General features: G+C 36.2%; 1 protein-coding gene across 1 annotated transcript in view; it reads left to right on the plus strand.

Moving 5' to 3' along the window:
* Zir (dedicator of cytokinesis) overlaps positions 1 to 27,791 on the plus strand; it is a 667,641-nt gene that overhangs the window by 224,775 nt on the left and 415,075 nt on the right. The window contains exons 18-19 of the mRNA XM_090407837.1: positions 8,637 to 8,723; positions 16,199 to 16,471. Of these exons, the coding sequence (XP_090263963.1) occupies positions 8,637 to 8,723; positions 16,199 to 16,471 (360 nt within the window). The remainder of the gene's footprint in view (positions 1 to 8,636; positions 8,724 to 16,198; positions 16,472 to 27,791) is intronic.

Consider the following 27,791-nt stretch of genomic DNA (forward strand, 5'->3'; position numbering starts at 1 on the left):
CACCTTTGTTTTTTTTTCCCAATCAATCCTGTGTGCAGGGGTATCTAAAGCATGGTCTGCTAGACCTGACTTGCCATAGAGGTAGTGCCAGATATATTTTTTATATTTACTGAGGCGGACGTCCACAGTTCTTTCTGTCTGTCTGTAGTAGGCTCGATCAACACATAAAGGAAATGTGTTGTGATAAAGGAGAGATCTGTCCTTGGGTGAATGGATGAGAGTTGCCAATTTCACATCTGGTTTAAATATGGTGCGTAGTTGGTGTTTGTTAAGCACTCTAGATATCTTTTCATATGTGCCTGATCTATGTCAGGCACATCTGAAATGATGGTATGGAATGGTGACAGTTTTGTTGTAGTCTTCTGTGGTAGACAGTGGGGGAGGGGATTTCTCGGGAACATTTAATTAGTATTTTGTCTGTTTTATGGGGATTATACCCATTAGCGAAGAAGGTGTTACGTAAGTGAGTGAGTTCAGCAGTGAGAGCATTGTCATTGGAACAAATTGCTCTAGCTCTGTGGGCTAGTGTTTTTAGGATGCCATACTGTTGTGATGGGTGATGGTGTGACTGTTGGTGCAAATATCTCCCTGTATGTGTGGGTTTTCTATAAACCAAAAAAGATAAGGAACTATCTGAAAGACGAAATTTGGGATGATGGCAGTTTTGTTGTAGTCTTCTGTGATTAGTGTATCCAGGAAGGGCAGACAGTCATTAGCTACCAGTTCCATTGTAAAGTGGATTTTTGGATGTTGGCTATTTCTATGCACTAAGAATGTATCCAATGTGTCTGGACCATGTGGCCAAATAGCAAACACATCATCAACGTAGCTTAACTGAACCTTGGTTTGAGCATGGCTGTATTGATAGCTAGGGTTTCTGAGTGTTCTATGTAGAAGTTGGCTAAGGGGGTGGGAAGAAAGGGGGGAGCCCATAGCTGTCCCATCTAATTGTTTGTATATTTTTCCTTTCCATGTAAAATAACCTGCCTGTACTGTGAATTTAAATAGTTGAAATATATCAGGGGAAATTTTGATTTTAGTAAATCAAGGGGTTCAATTAATGGTACATTTGTGAATAGTGAGGTGATATCAAAACTCACCATTATGTCTGAACTTTTTAAGGTATGGTTTTCTGAAATACTTTTTAGGTGGGTAGGATTTTTAACAAAAGAGGGAGAGTTGTTTGTGAGAGTGGCTAGTAATTTGGCTAAATGCCTAGCAAGTTTATATGTGGGGCTGTTTATACTATCCACAATAGGGCGTAAGGGTGTACCTTGTTTGTGCATTTTTGGTGTTCCATATATCCTGGGTGTTTTAACGTGGAAGGGCTTGAGTTTGTTAACTGTTTATATAGGTCAGGAAGTGACTGTGTTCAATAATTTGCACACCTTATTCTTTTGTGAGTTGGTGGGATCCCAATCTGTAATGTGGTATGTTGACTGATCTTGAAGAAATGTGTAGTTTCTCATCTTAATTTTACTTGAATCTCTGCTGAATTATTTATCTCATTCATAAGGTGTCTTTCAGACTTCAGATTATTTACATGAAGTTTAACGTGAAGATGTTTCAGATCTCCTAGCAGATTCCTCTCATCTGACATGTTATTCAGATACTTCAACAAAAAAACAGTATTTAGTTTTTAGTTTTAAGACCTTGTAGTGAGAATCACTTCTCTTCCAACTTCTTACACATTTTTTTGATGGAATGTTTGGATTGTCTGACATGAATCAATAGCCTTGGAATATGAAATATTAATTGTGATTTATTGATAATTTTTGGTGTGTTATAGATATATATCTTCCTTATCCTATTCTATCATATTCATGGCATTCACTTAGTAGAAGTTGACTGAAATCCCTACCTATCTGACATCAAAACAATGGGATAAACTAGACTTCATATTCTACAGACAGTTCATTCAGTGAGTTGTTTATATATACTACATCAGCCTAACATTTTGTGCCCATCCCTAGCCACTCGCATATAGAGAACAAAAAGTTCCATCATATGATGGAACTGTGTCCACCATGGGGTTCTGATTTTTCTATCCTTTTAGGTATATTTTCCTTGTATTTAATTCACTGCTGTCTCTATCTCTTCATACGCAAGTTATTCTTAGACTCTGGATGGAGAGATTTTATTCAAATTCAGTATTTGGAAACCATACCAGCTTGATTAGCTAAATGGTTAGCATATCCATTCTGCAACCCAGTTGGCTGTAGATTTGAATCCTACTCTGGACATTAATGTTTCATGTTAGGTGGTAAATGACTTTCATTTCCTGATGTAAGACCATCACCTTATTTGAGATCTTTGCCAGTGTACTGTAAGTTTACAACTTTTCATGAGTTGCCTCAGAAAAAAAAATATTGAAGTCATAATAATTCTTCTCTTAAATGTATCATTTGCAAATATTTAAAAATTATATATCATTAGATGTTCTGGCTGGATGGAATTTCATAAAATTTCTGTTGGCATAATAGGAAAAACAGTTCCAACCAATAAGGAGATTCCATTAGATGGATGCAGTTTAATCATCTTCATCATCAAATTCCTGATATGTACAGGATATGATAGTACTGCATGAAAAACTTACACCATTACTAACTTCCTATAATACCTATCTATAGTTTTCCTCCAAACCAATCTGATACCTGTTAAGACTTCAACATTATCAGATCGTATATGTCTCTCTTATAAGGCATTTTTTACTGTTATGAATCCACCTATATCTTGGTCTTCTTTTGGGTCTTTTTCCTGCCAACCTGGCAGAGAACAATTGTTTTGCTAATCTTTCCTCTCCTATTCTGTTTAAGTGACCTTACCACCTGAGATTAGCTCTGCTAACACCCTGCATGCTAACAATGTCAAGTTCTTTCCTAATATCCTCATTTTTAATATGATATTGCCATTGATGCCATCTGTTCACTCACTAATCTTTCTCAGGACTCTCATATCTACAGTCTCTAGTCTTTCGTCAAGTGTTTTACTTCTAACCCAGCTCTCAGATTCATAAGTTAAAATTGGTTTGAACAGTGTCTTGTATACAGCTAATTTAATGTTTTGACTAATTTCTCTCTTATTCCATATACATTTATTCAGTCGACTTCCAACCATACCAGATTTGTTGATTCTGTAGTCTGTTTCCATATTTAATTTAGCATCTTCACTAAAAATCATGCGTAAGTAGCTGAAATGTTTTACTTGTTCTATAGGTTCTCCATTCACAATGCAGTTGACATTTTCAATTCTTCTGACTATTTTCATTGTCTTTGTCTTGTTATGGCTGACTTATATACCATATCTATTACAACAGTTATTCAATTTAGTCAGGGAATCTTGCAGACTTGTAGTAGATTTATTTAGAAGTATAACATCATCTGAATAATGCAAAGAGCTGACATTAACATCTCCAATTTTGATATCAAGTTTAATACCACTTTCCTTCATAATGTGATCTATATAGATAATGAATAATAGAGGGGATAATATACATCCTGTCTGACACCAGATTTAACATTAAACCATCTTCCTGTACTTCTTTCAATTCTAACTGCTGACTTACAACTCAAATAAAGACAAAGTATTGCTTGATATAATGCTCCATTAACACCATACAACTGTAGCACTTTTAACTACTTCTCTCTTGACACCTCGTCATATGTCTTTTCCAGATCTACACAACCTAAATACAGATCTTTGTTTTATTCCCATGATTTCTCAAATATTTATTGTAAAGAGAAAATCTGATCCTGACAGCCTCTGTTTGGCCTGAATCCAGCTTGTTCTTCACCAAGCTTTCCTTCCACAATCCTTCTCAACCTTTTCTCAAGTATACTTGAATAAATCTTTCCAGGAACATTCAGTAGGGAAATACCTCTGTAATTCTCACATTCAGTTTTATTTCCCTTTTTATATATGGGTACTATTAGAGCTCTACTCCAATCATCAGGAATTCGTCCCTCTATCCAGGCCTTATGAACTATGCAGTGCACCCACTGTAAGACTTTTATGCCTCCGTACTTGAGCATTTCTGGTTGAATATCATCTATTCTCATTGCCTTTCCACATTTCAGGCTTTTGATGGCTTTTTCTATTCAGGTATGGATATGTATTCCTGATTGCATGTCTGTTAAATGTTTTTATCACAGTGCTTGTTTCATTTAGTAATTTTTCAAAGTAATTCCTCCATACATCAAGGATATCTTTTTCTCCAGTTTTCATGACACCTTTACCATCTGTAATTCTTCCATTTATGAATTTTTTCAACAGCCTCCAAAATATTTTGCCACCTTCTTGATATTTATTTTCTGTGTTCTTACCAAAGTCTTCCCATGACTTTTGTTTAGCTAGGTTTACACAGTGTTTAACTTTCTTACATTTGTCTCTGTATTCTCTAAAAGCACAAGCTGGCTTATTTGCCAGGAACTTTTGATATGATCTTCCCATGACTTTTTCTTCTTTTCCTTCACTGCTTCTTTAACTTTCTGTGTTCACCATGGGGTTCTGATTTTTCTATCCTTGCAGACAACCTCACCATATGCGTCTCTGACTGAATCAGTCAATGTTTTCTTCAGGATTGTCACTGAATTTCCAAGGTTTGGTTCCTGTTCTTTCATTTTTTCTTAAATAAAGTTTGTGTATTTTAGTCTTTAGGATGTACTTTAATGAAATCTGTTATCTAGGGCCTCTGTTAAAAGATGTCGAGGCATTTCCTTTTTGGTCTAATTGAGATTAAAACTGACCTCTGAATACTCTGCTATCTAGTCATGTTAGTTGTTTTCCTATTAGTTATTATGTAGACTATTATACTTTTTAGATTTCTTGTTTCTAAATTGCAGTCTTTATTCTTGAAAAAGATATTAGTAATTTTTAAGTTATTTTTTGTCGAGAAATCTCTAAGTCTGTTTCCATTTCTGTTGCATGTAGTTTCCCCATTTGTTCCGATATTTGTACTGAGTGAAATGGAATGTTCCCTGCTCTGGCAGAGAAATCTCACTTTATAACAGATAGTTATCTTCTTCTTTTCCTTCCTCTGGGGAAGAGATACCAATTACAGTCAGCAAGCTAGACTTATTTATAATCTTAGTTCTGTTTATTTTAAATAAATTTAATAAATTAGCACTTTGGGCAGATTAACAGAATATTAGTTCATTATTGCCAAATGTAAAATAATGCATTTGGTCATATGAGTGTTAGTGAATGGTGAGTTGAAGTTAAGAGAATAGGTTGCAAATATTATAATGTTTAGAAAATTTCTGCCATAGTGTGTATTAAGTATATAATTATATTATTAAATGCATTATAAATATAATGTATTTAATATAATATGTAATATTAATATTTACAATACATTATAATAATGTATAATTGTATGAGACACTAATCAGGTCTCACCTGGATTTGTCTGCATTGATTTAGTAATAACCTAATATCTGGGTAATAAGAAGACAATAGAGAAACTTCTGAGCAAGGCATATGAATGAGACTGTCTTGGGGCTGTGAAATATTTGGATATTAAGTACAGATTGGAGGTGGGGAAGGATGTGCCTTGCAGACCTTGGTAGATTGGATGATATGATTAAAACATATTGATTGGCAAGATTACTGTCAGATAGATATAAGATGGTATTGCATTGCATTGAGCAATGGCAGTGGGGGAGTGTGATGTCTTCTCCAGAAGCTGTATAATGGACAGGAGTAAGTAAATGAGTAGATTTTGCATGGAAAGTTATGAATAAAAGGATGGACTGTGTGAATAAGTGTTGATTGCACCAGTCCTTAATGTTTCAAAGGTGATCTATGATAGGCATTGTGGTCTGTAGAGATTTTGGCCTTCTGCAATAAGTCTTATGACTCCATATCACCAATCAATCATATCATCAAGGGGGAAACTGTTGTTTAAGATTAACCTCTCTACCAGCCATGGTGGATGAAATTGTGAGATCAAATTGCACTTCTTATTTATTCAATAGGTGTTACAGAATCGTATCCAGATTTTGCTGGATGTCTATAGACGTCATGGCCGGTTGGAGTGTTAAATGTATATGACATAAATGAAACCTTATACACTGAAACTCAGAAATGAAGCACAAACAGGAGGATGGTTTTATATTAAAACACAAAGGTTGGATTGTATGCTATCTGTACTGGTATTTAAAATCTATATGGGGCACATGATTTACAGTCATTAAGGAAAGTAACATTAAACCCTTATATTCAAATAAGAGATAAATCTGCTAAAACCTCCAACATTCTTTAGCCAAATTGAATAATTGTAACAAATTTGGTGCGAAAATCAGCAACATGTGTTTAAAACTATGAAACTTGTCACGCAAAATAAAACATTAACTATATTCTTGATACTGATCTGATTCTCTAATCTGAAAATGCAGCAACATTCTTACTGATGCCACTTGATATATGATGTGACTATATTGATTATTTAATGTAATGTTTTAAATGAAATAGAAGATAGATGATTCTGCTATTCTTTGTTATTATACAATCATAATTGCTTTGGACTTTGGTTTAAGTCTTATTATAGTTGTAATAAACACAGACAGTGAAGCTTTGTTTTTCAACTTTAAAAATAAAATTGAAAAACAATTTGCACATGATGTGCTTATTGTTAACTGGGATGAGACAATATAAATTTTTAATGTCTCCTTAAAGTAGTAAAGTGGCAGCAGTAAATATTCTGAATGACCTTTAGGAGAAGCATATTTACACAATCACACTGTGATGTAAGATTTTTAAGTTAAAAATAATCATATGATATGTCAAGAATTTTTTTTTATCCATCACTGTTTGTATACATTTACTCTGATTGCTTTTTTTACAATACTCAGAGTTAATTATAATGAAAATATTTTAAAATTCAGCAAGAAATGAAACATTATGCATGTGCTGTATGTTATCTGTTTGTTATATCTCTTGTTACCTGTTTGTTATATTAAACTCTCATAAAATTTATTATAAATATAGTCAAGTGTACTGCAAGATGGTCCTTAAAATTTTCCCAGTGAAGAGTTAGTAACCCCAACTATGAAATGCGGAGGTGGTGGTGATGTGATAATATGGCCTTATGTTTCCTGGTTTTGTCTCAGACCTCTGTTTGTGGTGCCATGAACAATGAACTCTGAGAGATATCTGAGCATTCTGGACAATGCTTTTCTTCCTACTTTATGGCATTTCTACTGAACTTGTCATACAGTGCATCATCTCTTTCAGCAAGACAATGCACTGTGTCATAAGGCTGCTGCTGTAACTGCGTGGTTTGTGTACATGAACATCATCACACTTGACAGGCCTCCAGAGCCCTGATCTCAACCCTATTGAACATCTGTGGGATGAACTAGAGCATCAGCTGAGGTCAAGGGACATCCTCCTCATAATAGTCCAGGACCCTCGTTACATGCCTACAGGAAGAATGATCTAAAATTTCTATTGATCACTATCATACACTTATGGAAAGTATATCCTGTAGGATTGCTGCAGTCATTGCAGCAAAAGGAGGTCTTATATCTTATTAAGGTGGGCACCATGGCTGTTTGTTCTGCACACTATGGTGTCCATTGACTTTTTTTCCAAACAGTGCAAAAAAAAGCTGTTGAGGGGCATTAGAGAGAAAGAGAGTGAGAGGTGGGCCTTGTTTTTTAAGGGAATGAATAGTTCTCTTCTGGATAATCAGGCATTCTAAGGAAGGCTTTTGGTGTGCCACTCCAAAAGATTTCTTAGAACAATGTAAGAACAGTGTTCTAAGATGGGAAGATTTTGGATAAAATGTTAGAAGTTAAGTAGAGAGAAGTATTGTTTAGAATGAAAAAGAATACCAAATATTTTTGGAGGCTGAAAGAGACTATGGATATGATTCTTCCAAGCTAGATTTTTGATGTGAAAGTCAAGCCAAGAAGATCCTGATTATTGAGCAATTAGGATTAGGCTTTTGAGCAAAATGTTATCAGAAGTGAGAGAGAGTTAAGCATGATCTTTCTTTCTGGATTAAAGTTAAGGTTACCTTCACTACCGTATGGTGAATGGATGGCAATCAGATCAGAATGGCAATGGTTATAGCTTTGAGATCTTATCTCAAAGCTTGTCATATTAGCACTATCAGGGGAAGAGTGTAGATGGAAGCACAGATCTTTGGGATACTCTAGCATTAATGGTAAAAGAAATCTCACTGAATTCTCAAAGAAAGCTTACTGTTTGGGTAATTAGACTAGTTGTGACCAGCTTTCAGATATAAGTAATTAAGATGGTCAGAATAGTTATCAGTATTAGGAGAGAACTGAAGGCAGCAAAGAAGATCATATAAAGGATATTCCAAGTCTGATAACCTTCTGCAGTGGGATATTAGACATGATATAAATTGAGGAAAGTTTAAGTAATCTGTCACCATAGAGGATGCTAGTTGAGCTACCTTTGTAAACCTTCTTAAGCAACAATGCTAACATTGGTGTTTCTAATAGCTTAAAGAAAACTATTCTTTCTTAGTGTAAATACTCATTTATGTTCATGAGATTAAAAGATACATGTTTGATCCTTTTTAATTGAAATACTTCATGTGTTATTAACTTATATCTAGTAAAACAGTTTGCTTTAACATATTTAGTCTTTACATGTATTTTCAGATTCAAATTCCAAATACAAAATGGGTTGATGGCCATAAGGGTGTCTTCACTGTTAATCTTGAAGCAGTTTCTGCTTTGTATGCACAGGTAAGTTTTAAAAAATTCATTATGTCCTTTGCAGTTATGACAGTGACTATTTCATCAGTTAAAAAGTCCCTCACTTTTATGATCTCCAAGTGATCATACAGTATATAACATGGGAAGTAATAGTCAAGTACATGAGGAATACGAAAGATCCAGCTAAGAAAATAGCAGATTTGGTAAAGAAAGAGGAACAATATGAGCAGCACACAGCTACTCAGGTAATGAAAAACTTTGAAAATTTTCAGTCTCAATAGAAGGAAGAATGGTATGAAATAATGATGATAATCAATGGGAATGATAGCCAGTTCATCACTATGGAGAAGTTGAAGTATTTAACTAGCTTTCATTGATGACTTATTTTTTAATGGTATTAACAACACATTTTATAAAAAGATGTTTTATTAACTTGTTTATATTTCACTGAATTTCAAATCAGCATCATCAAAGCACAACACAGCATGTATACACTAAGATCCCTCTTACTAACATATATGTTTCTACATATCTACTCTCTGCTGCCTAGTCCTCTAATTCTGAAGACCACATTCCCTCAATTTGACCTCAAGGATGGAATTCCACCAGTTATCTTGATTCCTGCCAATGTATTTTTTCAATAGTCTCTCTATCTCCAAAGAACTTGGGCAACCATATGCATGCACAGTATGAAATATCTCAATGAAAGCTATCTTACTGATAAACTTAGGTGTTGACGGTTATTCGTGACTTATTTTTTATTGGTATTAACAACACCAAACAAACTATTTTATAAAAAGATGTTTTAAACTAAACATATTTGGTCATTTTATAATTAAAAATACAAACTTATTTAATACTGACCATTTTACAAACATCTTACATTATAGCCTACCAGTTTCACCAGCAAACTGTCTAGTTTTTTCAAGGCGTTTACAGAAAGACATAAAAACTAGTGAATGCAAATCGAAAGGAACATAAAAACGTTGTAAACAAAGTAGTAGCTAAGGTTACATGTTCGCGTGACAGAGACTGAAAGGACTTATTGTTCTTATTCATTATCATGCATGCGTGTTTGCTGTAAGCGTGTAATGTGATTACTGGCTAGCTGTAGTTCAGATGGATTTAGAGACAGGATCAGGTTTTTCCACGAACTGTTTAGGATTGCACCCTGATTTCTGTTGAGGTTTCCGCCGGTTATTAACACTATTGTAGCTTCCTTGAACAAACTATGTCTGTAGTCGTCATCCAGATATGGCATGGAGCTGTTTTGCCACTCTATTGTGTGGTTAGACGTACAGAAATGATGTGCTAAGCCGGAAGAGATACTTCTGTTGTGGTTTACATCACCAACATGTTCTTTTTGTCTGATTTCTAAACTCCATGAAGTTTGTCTGATGTAGGCAAGACCACAGGAGCAAGGAATGTAATATACTCCTGGATATTTGTGGTAGGCTATATGTAAGATGTTTGTAAAATGGTCAGTATTAAATAAGTTTGTATTTTTAAAAAGATATTTTATTAACTTGCATATATTTTGCTGAATTTCAAATCATCATCATCAGAGCACAACACATCATGTATATACAACAGTAAGTGAAACAATACAATTGTACTGGACAACAGGACAGATGGCTTTGCAAAATCCAGTAATATTCATCATGTAGCTATTCCTTTTATCCAACTCACACTCTATTATAAGAAGTTAGAAGATTACTAAGATGTGACTGACCCTTTACAAGGCCATGCTACTCTTATAGAATATCATATTATTATCCACCTATTCCTGAATTCATTCTATCTTTTATCAACTTTTCCAGTACTTTTGCCACCACTCCTGAGATACTAATTGGTCTATAATTTGCTACCACAGACTTAGATCCTCCTTTATGCAAAGGAATTATTTTGCTGTCCTTCCACTCTCTTGGCACTTTGCTAGAGCTCAGACTTAAACATCTTCATCATAATATATACTCTTGCAAAATAGTCACTCAGTAACTCGTCTGTTTCTGTCACATCACTACTGTTAGCACTTGTTAAAGTTATCCTTCCATGCTTGTGCTTGCAACTTAGCAAAAGAACTTTTTGGGATTTCCTTTGACCTGCTTGGCTAGGTTTCTTTTCATAATCTGATTTTGTCTTTCTTACTGTGCTAGTCATCTTTCTTTTCTGACCCTTGTACTGCTTATGAGCTTTCTGGTCACCTTTTTTCCTTATATACTTTCCATAACACTATATTTTGTTTGTAGCTCCTGCATAGTGATACTACTCACCCATCAACTTCTGCCTGATTAACCTTCCTGATCTTGGGTGTGCAATATGATATTGCTTCCTCATTCTTTGACTAGCTTTCTTCCATGCACTAGTAAGGTTCTTCCCTTCAAGTTTTTATGGCACAGCTTCCCACTCACTGTCTCTCTTTTCATAATTTACTTTGATAGCATCTTACTCCACAACTCCTGCTGAATTTTATTATTCATCCAATACATATCCACCCCCTGTATTGCCTGTTTCATATTCCATGATTAACTTTCATTATCACTTGAACATTTAACACAACAGTGCTTGTTTCCTAGCCTGGTTGACCAAGTGGTTAACATATTTGCTCTCTAACCAACAGGCTGTGGGTTGGAATCCCACTGTGGGTATTTGGATGTGTGTGATTGTTTTTAGGTCATAGATGAAGTTCATCATCCTGTGTGAGACAACCACTCCTGCTTATTGGAGACCTGAAGTGGCTTGAAAAAGTTCCATGTCTGGTCTCTAGAGCAGGGTTTCTTATTTGTTGTATTTTTTTAAATGCATTTCTTGTTAAAAAATACAACAAATTATAAAAATAAATTGAAATAGAAAAAAAAAAAAGCTTGAGTTAACCACTGTATTAATGTATTCTAGCTTTATCCTTGCATGGGTGGAAGTTACGTTTAATAAAAGTAAAAATAAATAATAACAGTAATAATAAGTAATAACAAACAGGTTAACCCCTCTTCTAGACTCAAATCTACCAGTAGAACAAGCAGATTCCGTAAAGGCTTTAAAACTTATATTCATGCAGTAAAACGAATAATAGATAAAGCAGAAGAAAGCCAATTGCCTCTCTGTTTAGCCTTTATTGATTATGAAAAAGAGTTTGATTCCATAAAAACTAATGCAATAATCAAAGCACTCCAGAATCAGGAAGTTCCTGGAGAATATATATATATATATATATATATATATATATGGACCTCTTCCAGGAAATATACCAGACTGCAATAGCAACAAACTTCACACAAGTAGCAATAAAATATCAATTGAAAAAGGTATCAGACAAAATGATATAAGGGCTAGGGTGTACCCCTTAAGCGATGCGCAGCCACATAGCTCTACAGCTGCGAGAAGTGGACGAGGACTACCGCATCAAAGGCGGGTGCGGTTAAAGAAGTGAGCCCAGCAGGTGGAGATGATGTTGCGAGTGGGAACACTGAATGTTGGAAGCATGACTGGAAGGGGAAAAGAGGTGGCAGACATGATGAGGAAGAGGAAGTTGGACATTTTATGTGTGCAGGAGACAAGATGGAAGGGGAGAAAGGCAAAGGAACTGGGAGATAGATATAAATTGTTCTACTCTGGAGTGAATAACGAGGGAAGAAATGGTGTAGGAATTGTGGTGTGTGGCAGAATGAAGGGTGAAGTACTGGAAGTGGGTAGAAGGAACGACAGGATCATGCGAATGAAATTGGGTCTTGGAGAAGAGCGGGTGGTCGTATTATGTGTATATGCCCCGCAAGTTGGCTGTACAGCAGAGGAGAAAGATGAGTTCTGGAACATGTTAGATGAAGAAATGAGGGAACTGGAAGAAAACGAGATGGTGATTGTCAGAGGAGACTTGAACGGACATATAGGGAGACAGAATAGAGACTGTGAAAGGGTGCATGGTGGCCACAAAGTGGGAATGATGAACTAGGAAGGAGAGAGGGGTTGTGGACTTTGCAGTAGCATTTGATCTGGCAATTGTGAACTCATTTTTTTACATGAGGGAAGAACATTTGATAACATTTAGGAGTGGTAACAAGAGTTCACAAATTGACTACATTTTGACTAGAAGAAAACATCTTAAGGTTGTGACAAATTGTAAAGTAATGCCAACAGATCAAGTGGCACAGCAACATCGACTGCTGTGCGCAGACTTTAAAATAAGATCGAAGATAAGAACCTCTGGAAGCCATGGGATGAAGACAATTAAGTGGTTTCGCTTAAAAGAAGAGAGTGTGAGGAATCGTTTTAGGGAGAGGGTGTTAGAGAGGATTTCGGATGAACTGGAAAGTGTACAAGATTGGTGGAAACATAATTCAAAAGTAATCCTGAGCTGTGCAAATGAGGTGCTTGGTGAGACATCTGGAAAAATTAGAGAGCAGAAGGAGGGTTGGTGGTGGAATAATAATGTACAAGTGGCAGTGACAGCTAAGAGGAAGGCAAAGCAGACAGATGAGTCAAGAGTGGAAGAGGACAGAGAGAGAAAGCAAGAAGCCAAAGCGTTGTGGTACAGGCAAAGGCCATAGCATATCAAGATCTGTATGATCAATTAGAAACAAAGGAAGGACAGAGAAAAATTTACCAACTAGCGAAATGTAGAAATAAAGCAGCAAAGGACATCTTACGTGTGATGCAGATCAAAGATGCTGAAGGAAGAGTATTATGGAGGGATGTGGACATAAGAAACAGATGGAGAATATACTTTGAAGGACTTTTGAATGAGGAAAATGCAAGGACTCACAGAGAAGATGGGCAAGTTTCTGAGGGGGATGGTGCAGAACATCAGTAGAGTGGGAGTGACGGAGGCCATGAAGAGGATGAGGAATGGAAAATCGGTGGGCCCCGACAGATTCCAGTGGAGGCATGGAAGGCACGGGGGGGGTGACCCCTGCTGTGGGACCTGTTCATGAAAGTTTGCCAACAGGAAAATATACCCGAGGAATGGAGGGGAAAGTACTCTTGTCCCCATCTACAAGGGTAAAGGGGATGCACAAGACCGTAAAAATTACAGAGGAATAAAGTTGATGTCCCATGAAAATCACAATGAAAATCCTTGAAAGGTTTCTTGATGGAAGATTGAGGAAGGAGGTGGAGATTGCAAAGGAACAATTGGCTTCATGCCTGGTAGATCAACAACAGATGCTATCTTTGGGTTACGACAGATGATGGAAAAGTTTCGAGAAAAATAACGGGAGCTACATCTGGCATTTATTGATCTGGAGAAAGCATACAATAGAGTGCCAAGGCAAGAAGTCTGGAGGTGTCTGAGGGAGAAGAAGGTTCCAGAGAAATATGTCAGGTTGGTGCAGCAGATGTACAGAAATGTGAAGACAAGTGTTTGGACCTGTCTGGGACAGTCAGAAAGTATTCAAGTAACAGTTTGCTTGCATCAACATTAAGTCCATTTCTGTTTAACATTGTGATGGCAGTGGTGACGGACGAGGTGAGAGAAGATGCGCCTTGGACAATGTTGTATGCAGATGACATCTTGCTATGTGCAGATTCAAAAGAAGAAGCGGGAACTAAACTGGAAAGATGGAGGAAAAGTACTGGAAGAGAGAGAGGTATGAGACTAAGCAGAAGTAAGACAGAGTATATGTGTTGCACAGTGGGCGGTGGCCAGGAGACAGACCTGGAGCTGGAAGGAAATGTAATCAGGAAGGTGAGGGACTTTAGATACTTAGGTTCAACAGTGGAAGAAGATGGAGGATCTGAGAAGGAAGTGGGATGCAGGATACAAGCAGGTTGGAGGAACTGGAGAGAGATGGCTGGAGTGTTATGCGATAAGAGGGTGCCGATCAATCTGAAAAGCAAAATCTATAGGACAGTAGTGAGGCCAGCTATGACGTATGCTATAGAAACTGTGGCCCTGAGGAAAAATAACATCAGCAGGATGGAAGTAGCAGAGATGAGAATGCTTAGGTGGATGTGCGGTGTGACCAGAAAGGATCGTCTGAGAAATGACTATGTGAGGGGAACAGTGAAAGTTACGAACTTAGGAGCGAAGATACAGGAGGCGAGGTTGAGATGGTTTGGTCATGTGATGAGGAGGAAGAACGAATATGTGGGAAGAAAGGTCATGCAGATTGCAAGGAAGGAGGAAGCGTGGGCTGCCAAAGAAGAGATGGAGGGAGCTGGTAGAAGAGGACTTGAGGATGAAGAACTTGGATGTGGTGACAGCCCAAGACAGGACGATGTGGAGGAGACTCATCATCAACAATGACCCCACTTAAGTGGGAGAAGATCAGACAATGAGACTCTATCACCCAAAATCTTTACTGCAGTCCTTCAAGAAATAATGTAAACTGGACAAACCTGGGTATAAAAATTAATAACAGAAACTTAACACACCTGTGATATGCAGATGATATCATAATTTTTGCAAATACTCCAGAAGATCTTAATATAATGATAGAAGACCTATATCATGAAAGCAGAAAAGTCGATCTAAAAAGAAGCAGAGAAAAAAAAAAACTAAAATCATGTTTAATCATTTTGTATCACCAAAAAACATAATAATAGAAAACAATTTTTTGGAAAGAGTCTCTTTATATACATACTTCAGTCATCTCATTGATCTGAACTGTGAATTTCAAAAGGAAATAAATAAGAGAGTTCAACTTGCCTAGAGTTCATTCAGAAAACTGAAAAGGATTTTTCAAAACAATGATGTCCCACTCTGTTTAAAAAGGAAGACATTTAACCAGTGTATACTTCCAGTCATCACATATGGGTGTGAAACTTGGTCTCTAACAAAAGCACTGGCAAATAAACTAACAACAACTCAAAGAAAAATGGAGAGGTTGATGCTAGATATCACATTAAAAGATAAGAAGCAAAACACCTGGATAAGAAGCCAAACTCATAATCACTGACATCGTTCTTCACCATAAGTGACTAAAATGGAAAAGGGCTTGACATCTATCCAGAAGAGAAGGTGGTCCATTGCTCTTCTATTCAGATGAGCGATGGACCACCATACTGGATTCCAAACGAAGGGAAACGAGGCCGAGGATATCCTAAAAGAAGGTGGAGTGATGAATTGTCAAATTTTGCTGGGGAAAATTGGTCAACCATTGCTGAGAACAGAGAAAGGTGGAAAGAACTGGAGGAGGACTTCGTCCAGCAGCGGACAGAAAATGGCTGAAAAGAAGAAGATATATAGGCTGATTAAGGGTCAAAGCCAGATAATTGAGAGGAGACCTCCACATGTCCTTTAAGGAATACAGAGAACTGACTGGCTTCTGACCTAATGTCCATTCCTCACTTTGATTTGTTTTATTACAATTATTCAAATGAATGCGGTGCATTTGTACATGCTGTGACCTATAATTTATGAAAACATTAAATGTTATAGTTATTGAAAAATGACTGTTACTGTACTGCAATGACTAGAAGGGTATTTGTGTGTTTGATTATTCTTCTGCAGTTTAGATTTTGTATATTTCATATAATGTGTAGTTATATATATATATATAATTTAATAATAGGATCACCATTTGGATCGTTTTCTTCATTTCTGTACTATGATAGAGGAAGGTGCTATTCCTCCACGACTTGGAGAATCTAGTGTTGAACATGAACTGAAAACTAGTATTTTAGAGATTACTAATGCACATCCAGAACCACTCATCAAATTTCTTCCACTTCTTCTGGATAAGCTTATCTTCCTCCTTGTTCGTCCACCTGTAATAGCAGGTCAAGTCATGAATATTGGCCAAACTGCATTTGAGACTATGGCTATGATAGTTCATAGCGTTTCTGTAAGTATAGTTTATATTGTTGCATTATAAATGATTTGTAGAAAGAATTTAAAAATAAACTTTATGATTGCATTAATTATGAATATAGATCATAACATTTAATTGCATAATGCATATGACACTTATTTGCATAAAACATAACACTGTTTTTCAGCATACCCAAGATGATTCAAATTTGCATTTTTTAACATAGTTTGTAATGGTTAATTAAATAGTTTTATTTTTTAGAAATATTTTTCTGTTTATCTTTAGAGAGAGTGCTCAGTTGTACTGAGAGGTAACCAATTAATTGCAACACGGTAACTTAAAACCACAGCAGACAGCAGTAATTAGCGTATTTCTTACTCAGTGATGGAATATTCAGAATTCAGTAATTTAATCATTAATAGTGAATGTTAAAACTTGTCAAGTCCAGAAAGAAGTATTTATTTTACCAAAACATTTCTTTATATTGATTTCAATCTATATGATTTTCAGTTGTTTTTGGAGTTGCCACCGTGTCATATAGCATGACTGCCCTATCCATCTGACAATATTTTAGTTCAGTCAGAATTTAGAAATATGCCAGTTTAGTTATATGCATAGACCTAAGAGTTTTTATGATACTGAATGTTTCTGAGTTTGTGTATAATGACAGAGTAAAAATTATGTGCTTTTTTTCATGAAAATGATTCATGACATATTATAAGTGTTAAAGTGTGAAACTGTGAGGGAAAGTAGTATACTACTAAAAAAATAATAGTAATAAATGGCATCAACTGAGATACAGAGAGGCTCTTGGAATTGATTTATATAATGTACAAATGCATTGGCTTGTTTCACTTTAAAATGACCAGTAACTGAACAAGAAAGTAAGCCAGAAAAATCACAAGAAATAAAAAAATTATATAATAACAAACATATAAGTGAAAAGGAAACCAGAAATGTGAAAAAAAGGATAAAACAGTGCTTTTAAAACTTTAATATTAAATAAATAAATGCTTACAATTAGCACAGCAACCAAAAACAAATTTAGTTATTTGATTGAAGGAATTAACAATTGTACACTTCCCCAGAAAGTAGACTAATGTATTGCTCTTGACTTGGAGATAAGTGTAGCCCTCCATAGGGTATTACCATGTGGACAAATTGATCCCATATGTATTTTTTTAATCGCACTCCTATCCAACCAGAATAGGTTGTATACCTGTAGTACCATGAGTGGGCTAAGAATACATACACACTTATGGACAAAACATTATACATAGGGTTGATAGGAAGTTGACTCTGGCATCCCCATGCAGAGTAAAACATATCCAAACTGAACACAGTAATTAGGCAGACATCGGGCTTCCCAGCAGTGTATCGCAAATGATGAACATGGGTAAATATGGTGATCCTAGCGACTTTGATCGTGGGCATATCATCAGCACAAGACAGATGGTCATTCTATTACTCAAGTGGCTAAAAACCCTGGGGTTCTTGAGAGCAACCATATCAGGAGTCTATCATCAGTATACTATCAATTGACGTACCAGTGAGCAAGTGGTGGCCAACCACATGCCATTGATGACTAGGGTTGATGTAGATTGTCCAGGCTTGTACAGACATCGCAGCACAAATCACATCCACTTTCAGTGTTGGAGGTCAAAGTAGCATCAGCGAGTGAACAATACATTATTCCCTGCATACCATGGGCTACAGGAGCCAACACTCTAATTGTGTACCACTGTTGACAGCTTGTCATCAGGCATTGCACCTTGCCTGGTTTCAGGACCATCAAAACTGGACCTCTGCAGAATGGACCAGAGTCGTGTGGTCTGATGAATCCCATTTTTAGTTGTACAGAGCTGATGGGGGGGGGGGGGTGCAGGTGTGGCTTCGAGCATGAGGCCATGGCCCCATCATGCCAGATAGGCTGTGTTCAAGGAGATGGTGGTTCTGTGATGGTTTGACACATTGGGTTCCTTAGTGTGTCTGGAGAAGTCCATAAATGCTGCAAGCTACTGAACGTGCTGGCTGATCACCTACACACATCCTGCAGCCAGTGGTCTGTTTCAGTAGGGCAATGCACCACCCCTGCTGTGCTGCAACCACACAAGTATGGCTTGGGGAATACTCATTTGGGACCATCCAGAGGCTCCAAGGTCCCCGGATTTAAATCTTATTGAATTTCTCAGCAATGCCATAAACTGAGCATCAGATCCATGTATCTGGGACCGACGTCTAAGGTGCAGTTGCGGACAAGGCTGCAATAGGCATGGCTGGAATTACCCCCAGCAACCTTCCATCATCTGGTGGAGTCAATGCCTCAGAGAGTACAGGCTGTTACTGGTGCTAAAGGAGGATGACACACTATTAGGTAGGTATCTCTAATGTTTTATCCTTTGAGTGTATCTATCAGTCATTGTCTGGACACTTTAGCAATTAACAATTGATACCAGTGGGCGAACCCTAATATCAGGTATGTGCACCTTTGGCTTTGATCACCTCCTGCACCCTTTGAGGGAGGGCTTTCCATCAATGTGCAGCAGACAATTGGAATTTTTCTCCATTAGTCCATTTAAGCAGCACTGAGTTCAGTGACAGATCAAGGACCTCAGTTACCACTCCAATTTGTCCCACCACAGGTGTTCAATGGGGTTGAGGTCAGGTTTCTGCCCATTCCAGGATAGTCATTTAACACCTATCTCTTCATACCATTCCATGACAGATGTATGAGGCATTGTAGTCTCAATAATAACATAGGTCCATTCCGTAAAAATCCCACAGTTTAGGCAGCACCTGATTATCCAGAATGTCAAGGTACTGAGCTGCCTTCATGTAACCATGGACACCAACCAGTAGTCCCACTCTACAGCATTACTCATGGGTACGACACACTGTGGTAACAAGGCTGCCCCCACACTCACACCCTGCTACCAGACTGGAAACAGGTGAATCTCGATTCATCGCTCCAGAGTACTGTTTTTCACTAGTCAATTGTCCAATTCACATGCTCTTTGCACCACCAGACGAGCCACCTTGTTCGTTTTTGTGATGTTTGGCTTGTGTGCTGCTGCTCTTCTATGGAAACCGACTAAATGGAGAGCTTTTCATACAGTATTAGTCCTCACTACAATGTTACTGGTGCTCTGGAACTCATCATGGATGGGTCTTTGCCAGTTGTAGCTGGTTTTTGCATGCCACCCATTTTAAAGCCCTCCTATCACTGTCACTCATTTTTGGTGGCTGCCTTGGGTATTTTCCTGCATTAATGATACGTCTCCATTTGTTGATCATATCGCCAACCGGTGATTTTGGATGCTCCAGTTGAGCAGCAATGGCATAATGGACATGTCACCAGTTTGACAGCCCATGATGATACTTCTCTCAAAGTCATTGAGTTCACATCATGTTGCCATACCACCTGTTTTCAAATTCTATGACGAAATACTGCTTCCTGCTATTTACTGGTATGTTATTAGCAAACCTGGAATGTTCCATAACTTCAAATAACAGGGGTGTCCAGACAATTATTGGTAGTGTGTGTGTGTGTGTGTGTGTGTGTGTGTGTGTGTGTGTGTGTGTGTGTGTGTGTGTGTGTGTGTGTGTGTCATCATTATCATCAGCCATTGTCTATCCACTGCTAGACGAAGGCCTTTCCAAGATTACTCCTAAACTGTTTATTCATGGCTCTCCTTTCCCAAGTCACTCCTGCAAATCTGATGATATCATCAATCCACCATGATTTAGGTTGGCATCGTGGTTCGTTTTTCCTCTCGTCAAATCCAGTACTTCTTTTGTCCATCGTTGATCTTGTCTTTGAGCAATATGCCCAGTCCATTGCCACTTCAGATATTTCACTCTTCCTATAATGTCAGAGCCTTTCGTTTGGTTTCTTATCTGCATATTCCTTTTGTGATCCAGTCTTGTGATACCAAGCACACTTCTTTCCATACTAAATTGTGTTGTTCTTAATTTTTGAATTTCCTTTGCCTCTAGTGTTTATGTTTCACAGCCATATGTCAATATAAGAAGAATACATTGGTTAAAAACGTTTCGTTTCTTTTCAGGCATAATGGTAGTTGGCATTTGAATATTGAATGTAATTTTCCAAATGCTTTCCACCCAAGCATCGTTGCATCTTTTAATTTCGTCCATGGTATTTTGTTCCATTGATGTCTGTTGCCCTAAGTATATGTAATGATCTACTTGTTTAATTTCCTCATTATTGATTTTTGTTATTTCTGGTTGGAAATAGCTATTGAACATAATTTCATAACTTAGGTCTTCTTTAGGTTTAACTTTAGGCCAGCTGTTTTGCTAGCAATTTGGAGTTCATGGAAACAAGTCTGTAATTCATGTGCAGTTGAAATAAAGATGACTGTGTCATCTGCAAAGCATAAATGGATTAAATATCTTCCATTTGTCTTCAGACCTTTCCCTTCCCAATCAAGAAGCTTGAATATTTCTTCTAGGCATGCTGTGAATAATTTTTGAAGATATTGTGTCACCCTGTCTTATACCTCTCTGTATTTCCACAGTAGAGATATTTCCATTGAAATGAATTGCTGCTGCTGCTGCTGCTTCTATGGCATTGGTGTATGCTGATTTGATGGCCCTGATGTATGGCTCTACCACTTGTTGTTTCGTAATGCTTTAAGTATTGCACAAGTTTTTACTGAATCAAAGGCTTTCTCATAATCATTAAAACCAAGACATAATGGTAACTGATATTCATTACACCATTCAATAATCTGCTTTGCAACTTGATTATGGTTCAGTGTACTAAAGCCACTTTGAAAGCCTGCCTGTTCTTTTGGTTGTGCTAGAGTTGTACAAAGCCTATGAGCTAAGTCTTTTGTAAACACTTTGTAAACCACTGGTAGTTTGGCAAGTTTTCTACCCCACCTTTTTTATGTTTCAGAATTACAGTAGCCTTCTTCCATGTTCTTGGTACATCATTTTTCTTCAGGCATAAAGTAAATAGTTTTGCTAAGAGTTTGTAGATCATTTCTCCACCTGCTTTTAGAAGTTCAGCTATAACTCCATTTTGCAAGCTTTGGATGCTCCACATAACTTCTTCTGGTAGAATCTGTGGTACTTCAGCTATTTTTTATGTTGTCTTCTTCTTCATGCAATTCATCATCCTGATATAATACTGAATAAAATTCTTCAATTCTTTTTTACTATAGCATATTACTATAGCATATCTCTGTTTGTGGTCCCATCATTAAGTTTGACTGCAACCATCTGTTTATTGCTGTTTGGCTTTTTTGAGGCTATAGTTGTTTTCAATTGTTTGTTGCATGAATTTACAATTCATTTTCTTGTTTCTTCTGTGATATGTTTTCTGATCGTTTTACACAATTCACTGTATTCAATATTATTCTGTATGTTAAATGATTATTTCATTTCTCTTTGTTTCTTCAGAAATTTTGTCTTGTTTCTGTTCTGTGATTCCAGCTATTTCAAGTGAGCATTTTAAAAGGTTTTGGATAATAATGTCATTACTTTCTGATGGATCAGCATTGTCATCTATAATAGGATGTTTAAATCTATTGTTTAGTTCATGTTGGAATATATCTTTTTTAATGTTGAGTTTGTGTACACATTTTGCTTTGATCTTGGAAACATTTTTCTTCTGTCTTTTTAGCAGTTTATTGGCAGTTTATTTATATATATACAGTATATATGTATATATATATATATTATTATTATTATTATCATTTGACACCTCCAGGGAGTTCAAAGACTAATCGAGGAAGGGCATCTACTCTACAACTCTGTCTCCACCACACAATCCACCAACTGACTGCACTACACCAATGCCATCTACTGCTGACCACCACTAGTATCCACAAACATCCATGCCCACGGCGCGATTCAAACCCGCAGCCTTGTGGCTGGAGAGTGGATACGCTAACCACTTGGCCAACCAGGCTGGCATATATTATTTTTTAAAATTTAATTAATTAATTTATTTTGCATGTTCTATTTACGTAATCAGGAAACTGTAAATTCTGCTCTAGAGACTAAACATGGAACTACATGGAATTAAGCTACCTCATGGCTCCAGTAAGCAGGGCAGTTAGTTCAAAATTCATCTTCCACCAGAAGAAAAAAAAAATATCATAAATAACACTGATGGTATTTATTATTCTGAGATGGTTATCCTTCTAAGTGCTTGCTGAACTCAATGCTGCTTAACTTCAGTGATTGAACTAGAACTGAGGCAGTCATTGCAAGTGAACTGTATGCTTTGATAACAAAGTTTAAAATAAACACTGTCTGTTCTCTGGTAGGATAACAATAAATATTTTAAAAGACATATTTCGGTGATCACACCACATTTTTTTATTATTCAGTTCTATAAAACACTGAAATAATAGTTCCCTATTATTTCAGTGTTTTATAGAACTGAATAATAAAAAAATGTGGTGTAATCACCGAAATATGTCTTTTGAACCAATTAGCCACAGAAGTTTACGCCTGCAATAAATATTTTGTTACAATACTAGAAGACAGTAGTTCAGCTAATTGGTAATCTTTCTCTCTCTCTCTAGCCACCATCTCACAGTTAGTTAGTATCCATCTTATTCACCATTTCTGCTTAACCTCCAGTAAGCATGAACCACAACAACTGATCACCATCCTTTTCCAGTTAAATTAGCAAATCACCAAACTTGCTACTCTCATTCCTCTTTCATTTCATCTATTTTAGAAATAAACTTCCATGAAGTTTTCTCCAAATACTACATTCTCCAGCACTTCAAAAAAAAAAAAGTATATTAAAAGATTACTTTTCTCTTGGTTGCCCACACATGGCATTGGTTTGCTGTGGATTTGTAGCCTCTCATGTGTGGGAATGATGTAAAATGAAAAAAAGTTTTGTACTTAGATATTCAAAAACTCCAGAGATTTTTCTGAAAATTAGTGATGATGTAGCAAAAAATAAATATTATAATTCTGCAATTCAAGTTATGGAACTTTTTTTTTTCACAAACAGTAGTATACATTGTAAACTTGTAATTATATACTATAACACGTTTCTTTAATTTACAGTTTAAAGAGAACAGTATCAGCTTATGCCAGATGTTGATCATTATGTCTCCATCCAGTTACAAAGCTGACTTGTTCACACCAGCTGTTCAAATCACTCTCCTCCCTCCTTAGTCTGACTAATGTAGGCTAACTGTTTATTACTATTGTGCCTCATTTCCTCTTTGTAACTGGAGGTGACAAATTATAAAGTTGACTGACTGCCAAAGGTTTCAGGTTATTGTTTGATTTTAATAGTACAGACCACACAAATTTGGTTTATTATGAAAATTTCAGTTGAATGACATTAATATTATACTATTAATATTAATATTATATTGAAATTACAGTATGAATGTAAGCTTACAGATAAGTAATTGTTGTGATATATAATTCATGATATTACTGATATGTTATTGATAATTAGGGATACTCTGACAACATTGCAGAGTTCTTTCAGTGGAAAGAGGTGATAAATGATCTTTATCACCTAGTGAAATACTTCCACTTTCCTTATTGTATGCCTGAGATGACCGACACTATGTTTGGTCTTTAAAGCAGTGTTCTAGCTTCTGTTTCATACTCCCCTGCCATCAAACATGCATACAATGCATATGCATCCCATCAACCAATACTCTTCAAGGGCACGTTAGTAACACTGTAGAGATCCAAGGATATAGCAGTCCTTTCCACAGGTCAGCCACCTGATGGTAACACATCAGATTTTCTGATCAGCTTGCACATAATTGCTGTAACATGTGTGGAAGGACACCAAATAGTCTGATATGTGAATGGGGCCACTGTTCACACCCAGCCTATCACCATAGAAGTGCTGAGGGGGGAGGAATTGGAAAGTATGAAGAATTAGTTGATTCATCTGAAGAGAAAGATTAGAAGACTTGAAAGGCTGACTGATAAAAGAAAGTTATGCAAATGAGAGACTGCATGAACCAAAGAATAACAGAAAGTCAAGAGAGTGCTGGAGAGAGGAAAATAGGAGAAAGGAAGTCAGACAATAAGTGAGATAGCAAGGCAGGAAAATATTGGAGAAGATCATTCAATATTGCATAGAATGATCTATGCAATATTGAATGTGGATGAGATGATAGTGATGTAGTACAAATGATACGAAAGGTAGTGTGAATTGGGTGGTGAAAAGTGAGAGAGGAAAGATGAGAGCAGCAATAATAAATGATATGATAGTGAGAATATTAATTCTCACTATCATATCTTTTGTGGATTCTTGGAGTTTATTTGAGGATAGAAGAGAGCTGTATATAAGACATGGACTGGATTTGAACATGGAAAGGGATGGAATAGGCAGTTGTAGAGATTGCTATTCTCTTGGCAAGTGAAGGAGTTAGGGCTGGGAAACTAGAGTTTCTAGGGCTGATGGTAGGAGTGGTGTGGGAGTTGTCCCTTTGTAGATGGAATATATGGTGTGCTTGTAGGCATAGGTTTCTGTAGCTTAGCAGTTCAAAAGAAAGATTCCGGTATTGCGACCACATGTTTATTAAGATAAATAAAAATAATAAACAGACCCGACAAGTTTCGTATGTAGTTTGACTTGCATCTTCAGGGGTTAAAGGTAACTAAAAGTTTAAACACAAGAAATGAGATATTACTCAACACAGTCCATTCTATGATGTTATGGCCTTCTAACTGTTCATTAAATTAAAAAATCCGAATTCAGAATCTGTGCATGCTAAGTTTGAACAATGCTGGATGTTGTCACGTTCTGTTGTTCTATTTAAACTTTTAGTTACCTTTAACCCCTGAAGATGTAAGGGGGAGGAAGGGGGCTAACATATTCTATTTAGGAATTTAATTAATCGTAATTGAAATGGTTTAGAGCTGTATTTGTATAGTTCTAAATTTATTCCATCTTCTCCTGTAGCTTTTCTATTTTTTATTTTTTTCTATATTTTCTTTAGATCATTTAACTGTAGTGACTCTTCATTTGTTTCTTGACTTATTACTTGTTTTATTTAAATTTGATTATTATTGTTTAGAAGTTGGACGTAGTGATTGGTCCAATCTTTTGCAGAGGGAGCCTTCTAATTGTAGATTATTCTTTGTTTCTTGAGTCATTTTTTTAATGATTTTATAGCTCTTTAGTTGAGGTCCATTTATATCATGCTTTAATCTTGATACAAATTTTTCCCAGTCTTGTCTTCTGATATTCCTGGTTTCTCTTCTTGTTATTGCTCTGATTCTTTTGTATTCTATTTCATTTCCTAGGGTTCTATCGTTTAACTATTTAAGATAGATTTCTTTTTTCTTTCTTATTAAAGATTCTATTTCTGGGTACCAGGTTCTTAGTCCTTTCCTTTTTCTTTACAGTTTTTTACCTATGGCTTCATATGCTGCTTGTTTTACTATTTGTTTAATGTTTTACCATTCATTTTCTATATCTATATCTTCATTTATTTTCTTTGTATGATTTGCAAGTCTTCTTTGATATTGTTCTCTGATACTATCTTGCTGTAACAGTTCTATCTTAAAGTGCTCCTGCTTTTGTTTTTGTGTTCTTGTATTGTTTCTATTTCTCTGGTTTGGGATCTTAATAGTACTGATTAATAAATAGTGGTCTGAGTCAATATTGCATCCTCTGTATACTCTGTAGCTTCTTACCAACTTCTTTAGTTTTTCACTCACTATTATATAGTCAATGATGCTTTTATATCCTCTGGCTTCCCATGTATATCTATGTATATCTTTATGTTTAAAGAAGCTGTTGGTGATTTTCAAATGATTATAGACCACAGATTCCCTGAGTTTTCTTCCATTGTTATTTATAGTGTTTTCTTCTTGATTACTTATTAAATCTTTAAATGTATTTGATCCAGTTCCAGCATTGAAATCACCTGCAATGATTAAGTAATCCTGTTTATTTGTGTTCTGAATCATGTTTTGGAAGTTTTTATAGAATTTAAAGAATGCAGGAAAGCCAAAGAAGAATGGATCAGGAATAAATGTACAAATATAGAAAAGCTTGATAGAAAGCACAACAGAAGTAGAGAAATGCATGAAAAGATCATAGAAATGGCAAGCAGGATAAATACACTAAATCACGCAATTGTCATTAGAGACTTAAGAGACCATATTCAAATGGATAAAAAAGAAATAATCAAAAGATAGATTGAATACACAAGGAAATTATATGAGCAACAAAGAAATGATATTCCTGAACAGACAGATTTAGAAGGACCATCCATTTTACTTTGTGAAGTTGAAAATGCCATCAGAAAACTAAAACAACATAAAGCTGCAGGAATAGAAAATATCTTGGCAGAATGGTTGAGGACTCTAGATGAAAGATGACTGAAATTCCTAACAAAATTATGCAATAAGATAAAAGACAAATATCATGATAATTTCAAGAGAAAAGGAAATACCAAAAATATGCATCAATATAAAAGGAAATAAATTAGAAGGTGCAAATATACATATACCTCAGACACTTGATCACAGAGGATGGCAGGACAGAAGATGAAATTAGAAGGAGGATTGAAATTACAATAACATGCTTTCAATAACACAAAAAATCTACTGACATCTAAAGAATCAAATCTGAAAACAAGACAAAGAATCTCTAAATTTTACATATGGTCTACATTATTATACAGAACTGGTAATTAATTTACGGAATTAACAACGCATATGAAGTATTTTAATTAAAGATAACTTTAATGAATCACTTCTATATTTCGGCAATGTCACACTGCCATCTTCAGGAACATAAAGATATGGTATGTGCACTAAGGAACTTAACAAAGCAAATGAGGAAGAAAGTAAGAAACTACTTTTGTTCCTAAAGTCCTAATGGTGACCTCTTATGGGCTAATTTGGTAGTCTTGGCAGTTGGGCTGAAGTTCTCATAATGAAAGTCTCCCAAATTTGGGGCAGTTTCATGCACCCAAATTTGTTGAGGTTAGGAACGTTTTTTAGAGCTGCTGAAGATTCTTTGAATAATCTTTCATATTTAAACTTGCTGCGATGGATTATTTTTGTTTTCTTCCAACGAATTTTATGATGGGTATCTAAGGCATGGTCTGCCAACCCAGAGCGGCTGTACTGGTGAAAACGGATGTAGTCTAACATCAGGACTACATCCGTTTTCACCAGTACAGCCGCTCTGGGTTGGCAGACCATGCCTTAGATACCCATCATAAAATTCGTTGGAAGAAAACAAAAATAATCCATCGCAGCAAGTTTAAATATGAAAGATTATTCAAAGAATCTTCAGCAGCTCTAAAAAACGTTCCTAACCTCAACAAATTTGGGTGCATGAAACTGCCCCAAATTTGGGAGACTT

The sequence above is a fragment of the Typopeltis vanoorti genome, chromosome 18 (genome assembly GCF_054136105.1).
Source record: "Typopeltis vanoorti isolate ZY-2024b chromosome 18, IOZ_Tvanoo_1.0, whole genome shotgun sequence".
NCBI classification, from domain to species: Eukaryota; Metazoa; Arthropoda; class Arachnida; order Uropygi; family Thelyphonidae; genus Typopeltis; species Typopeltis vanoorti.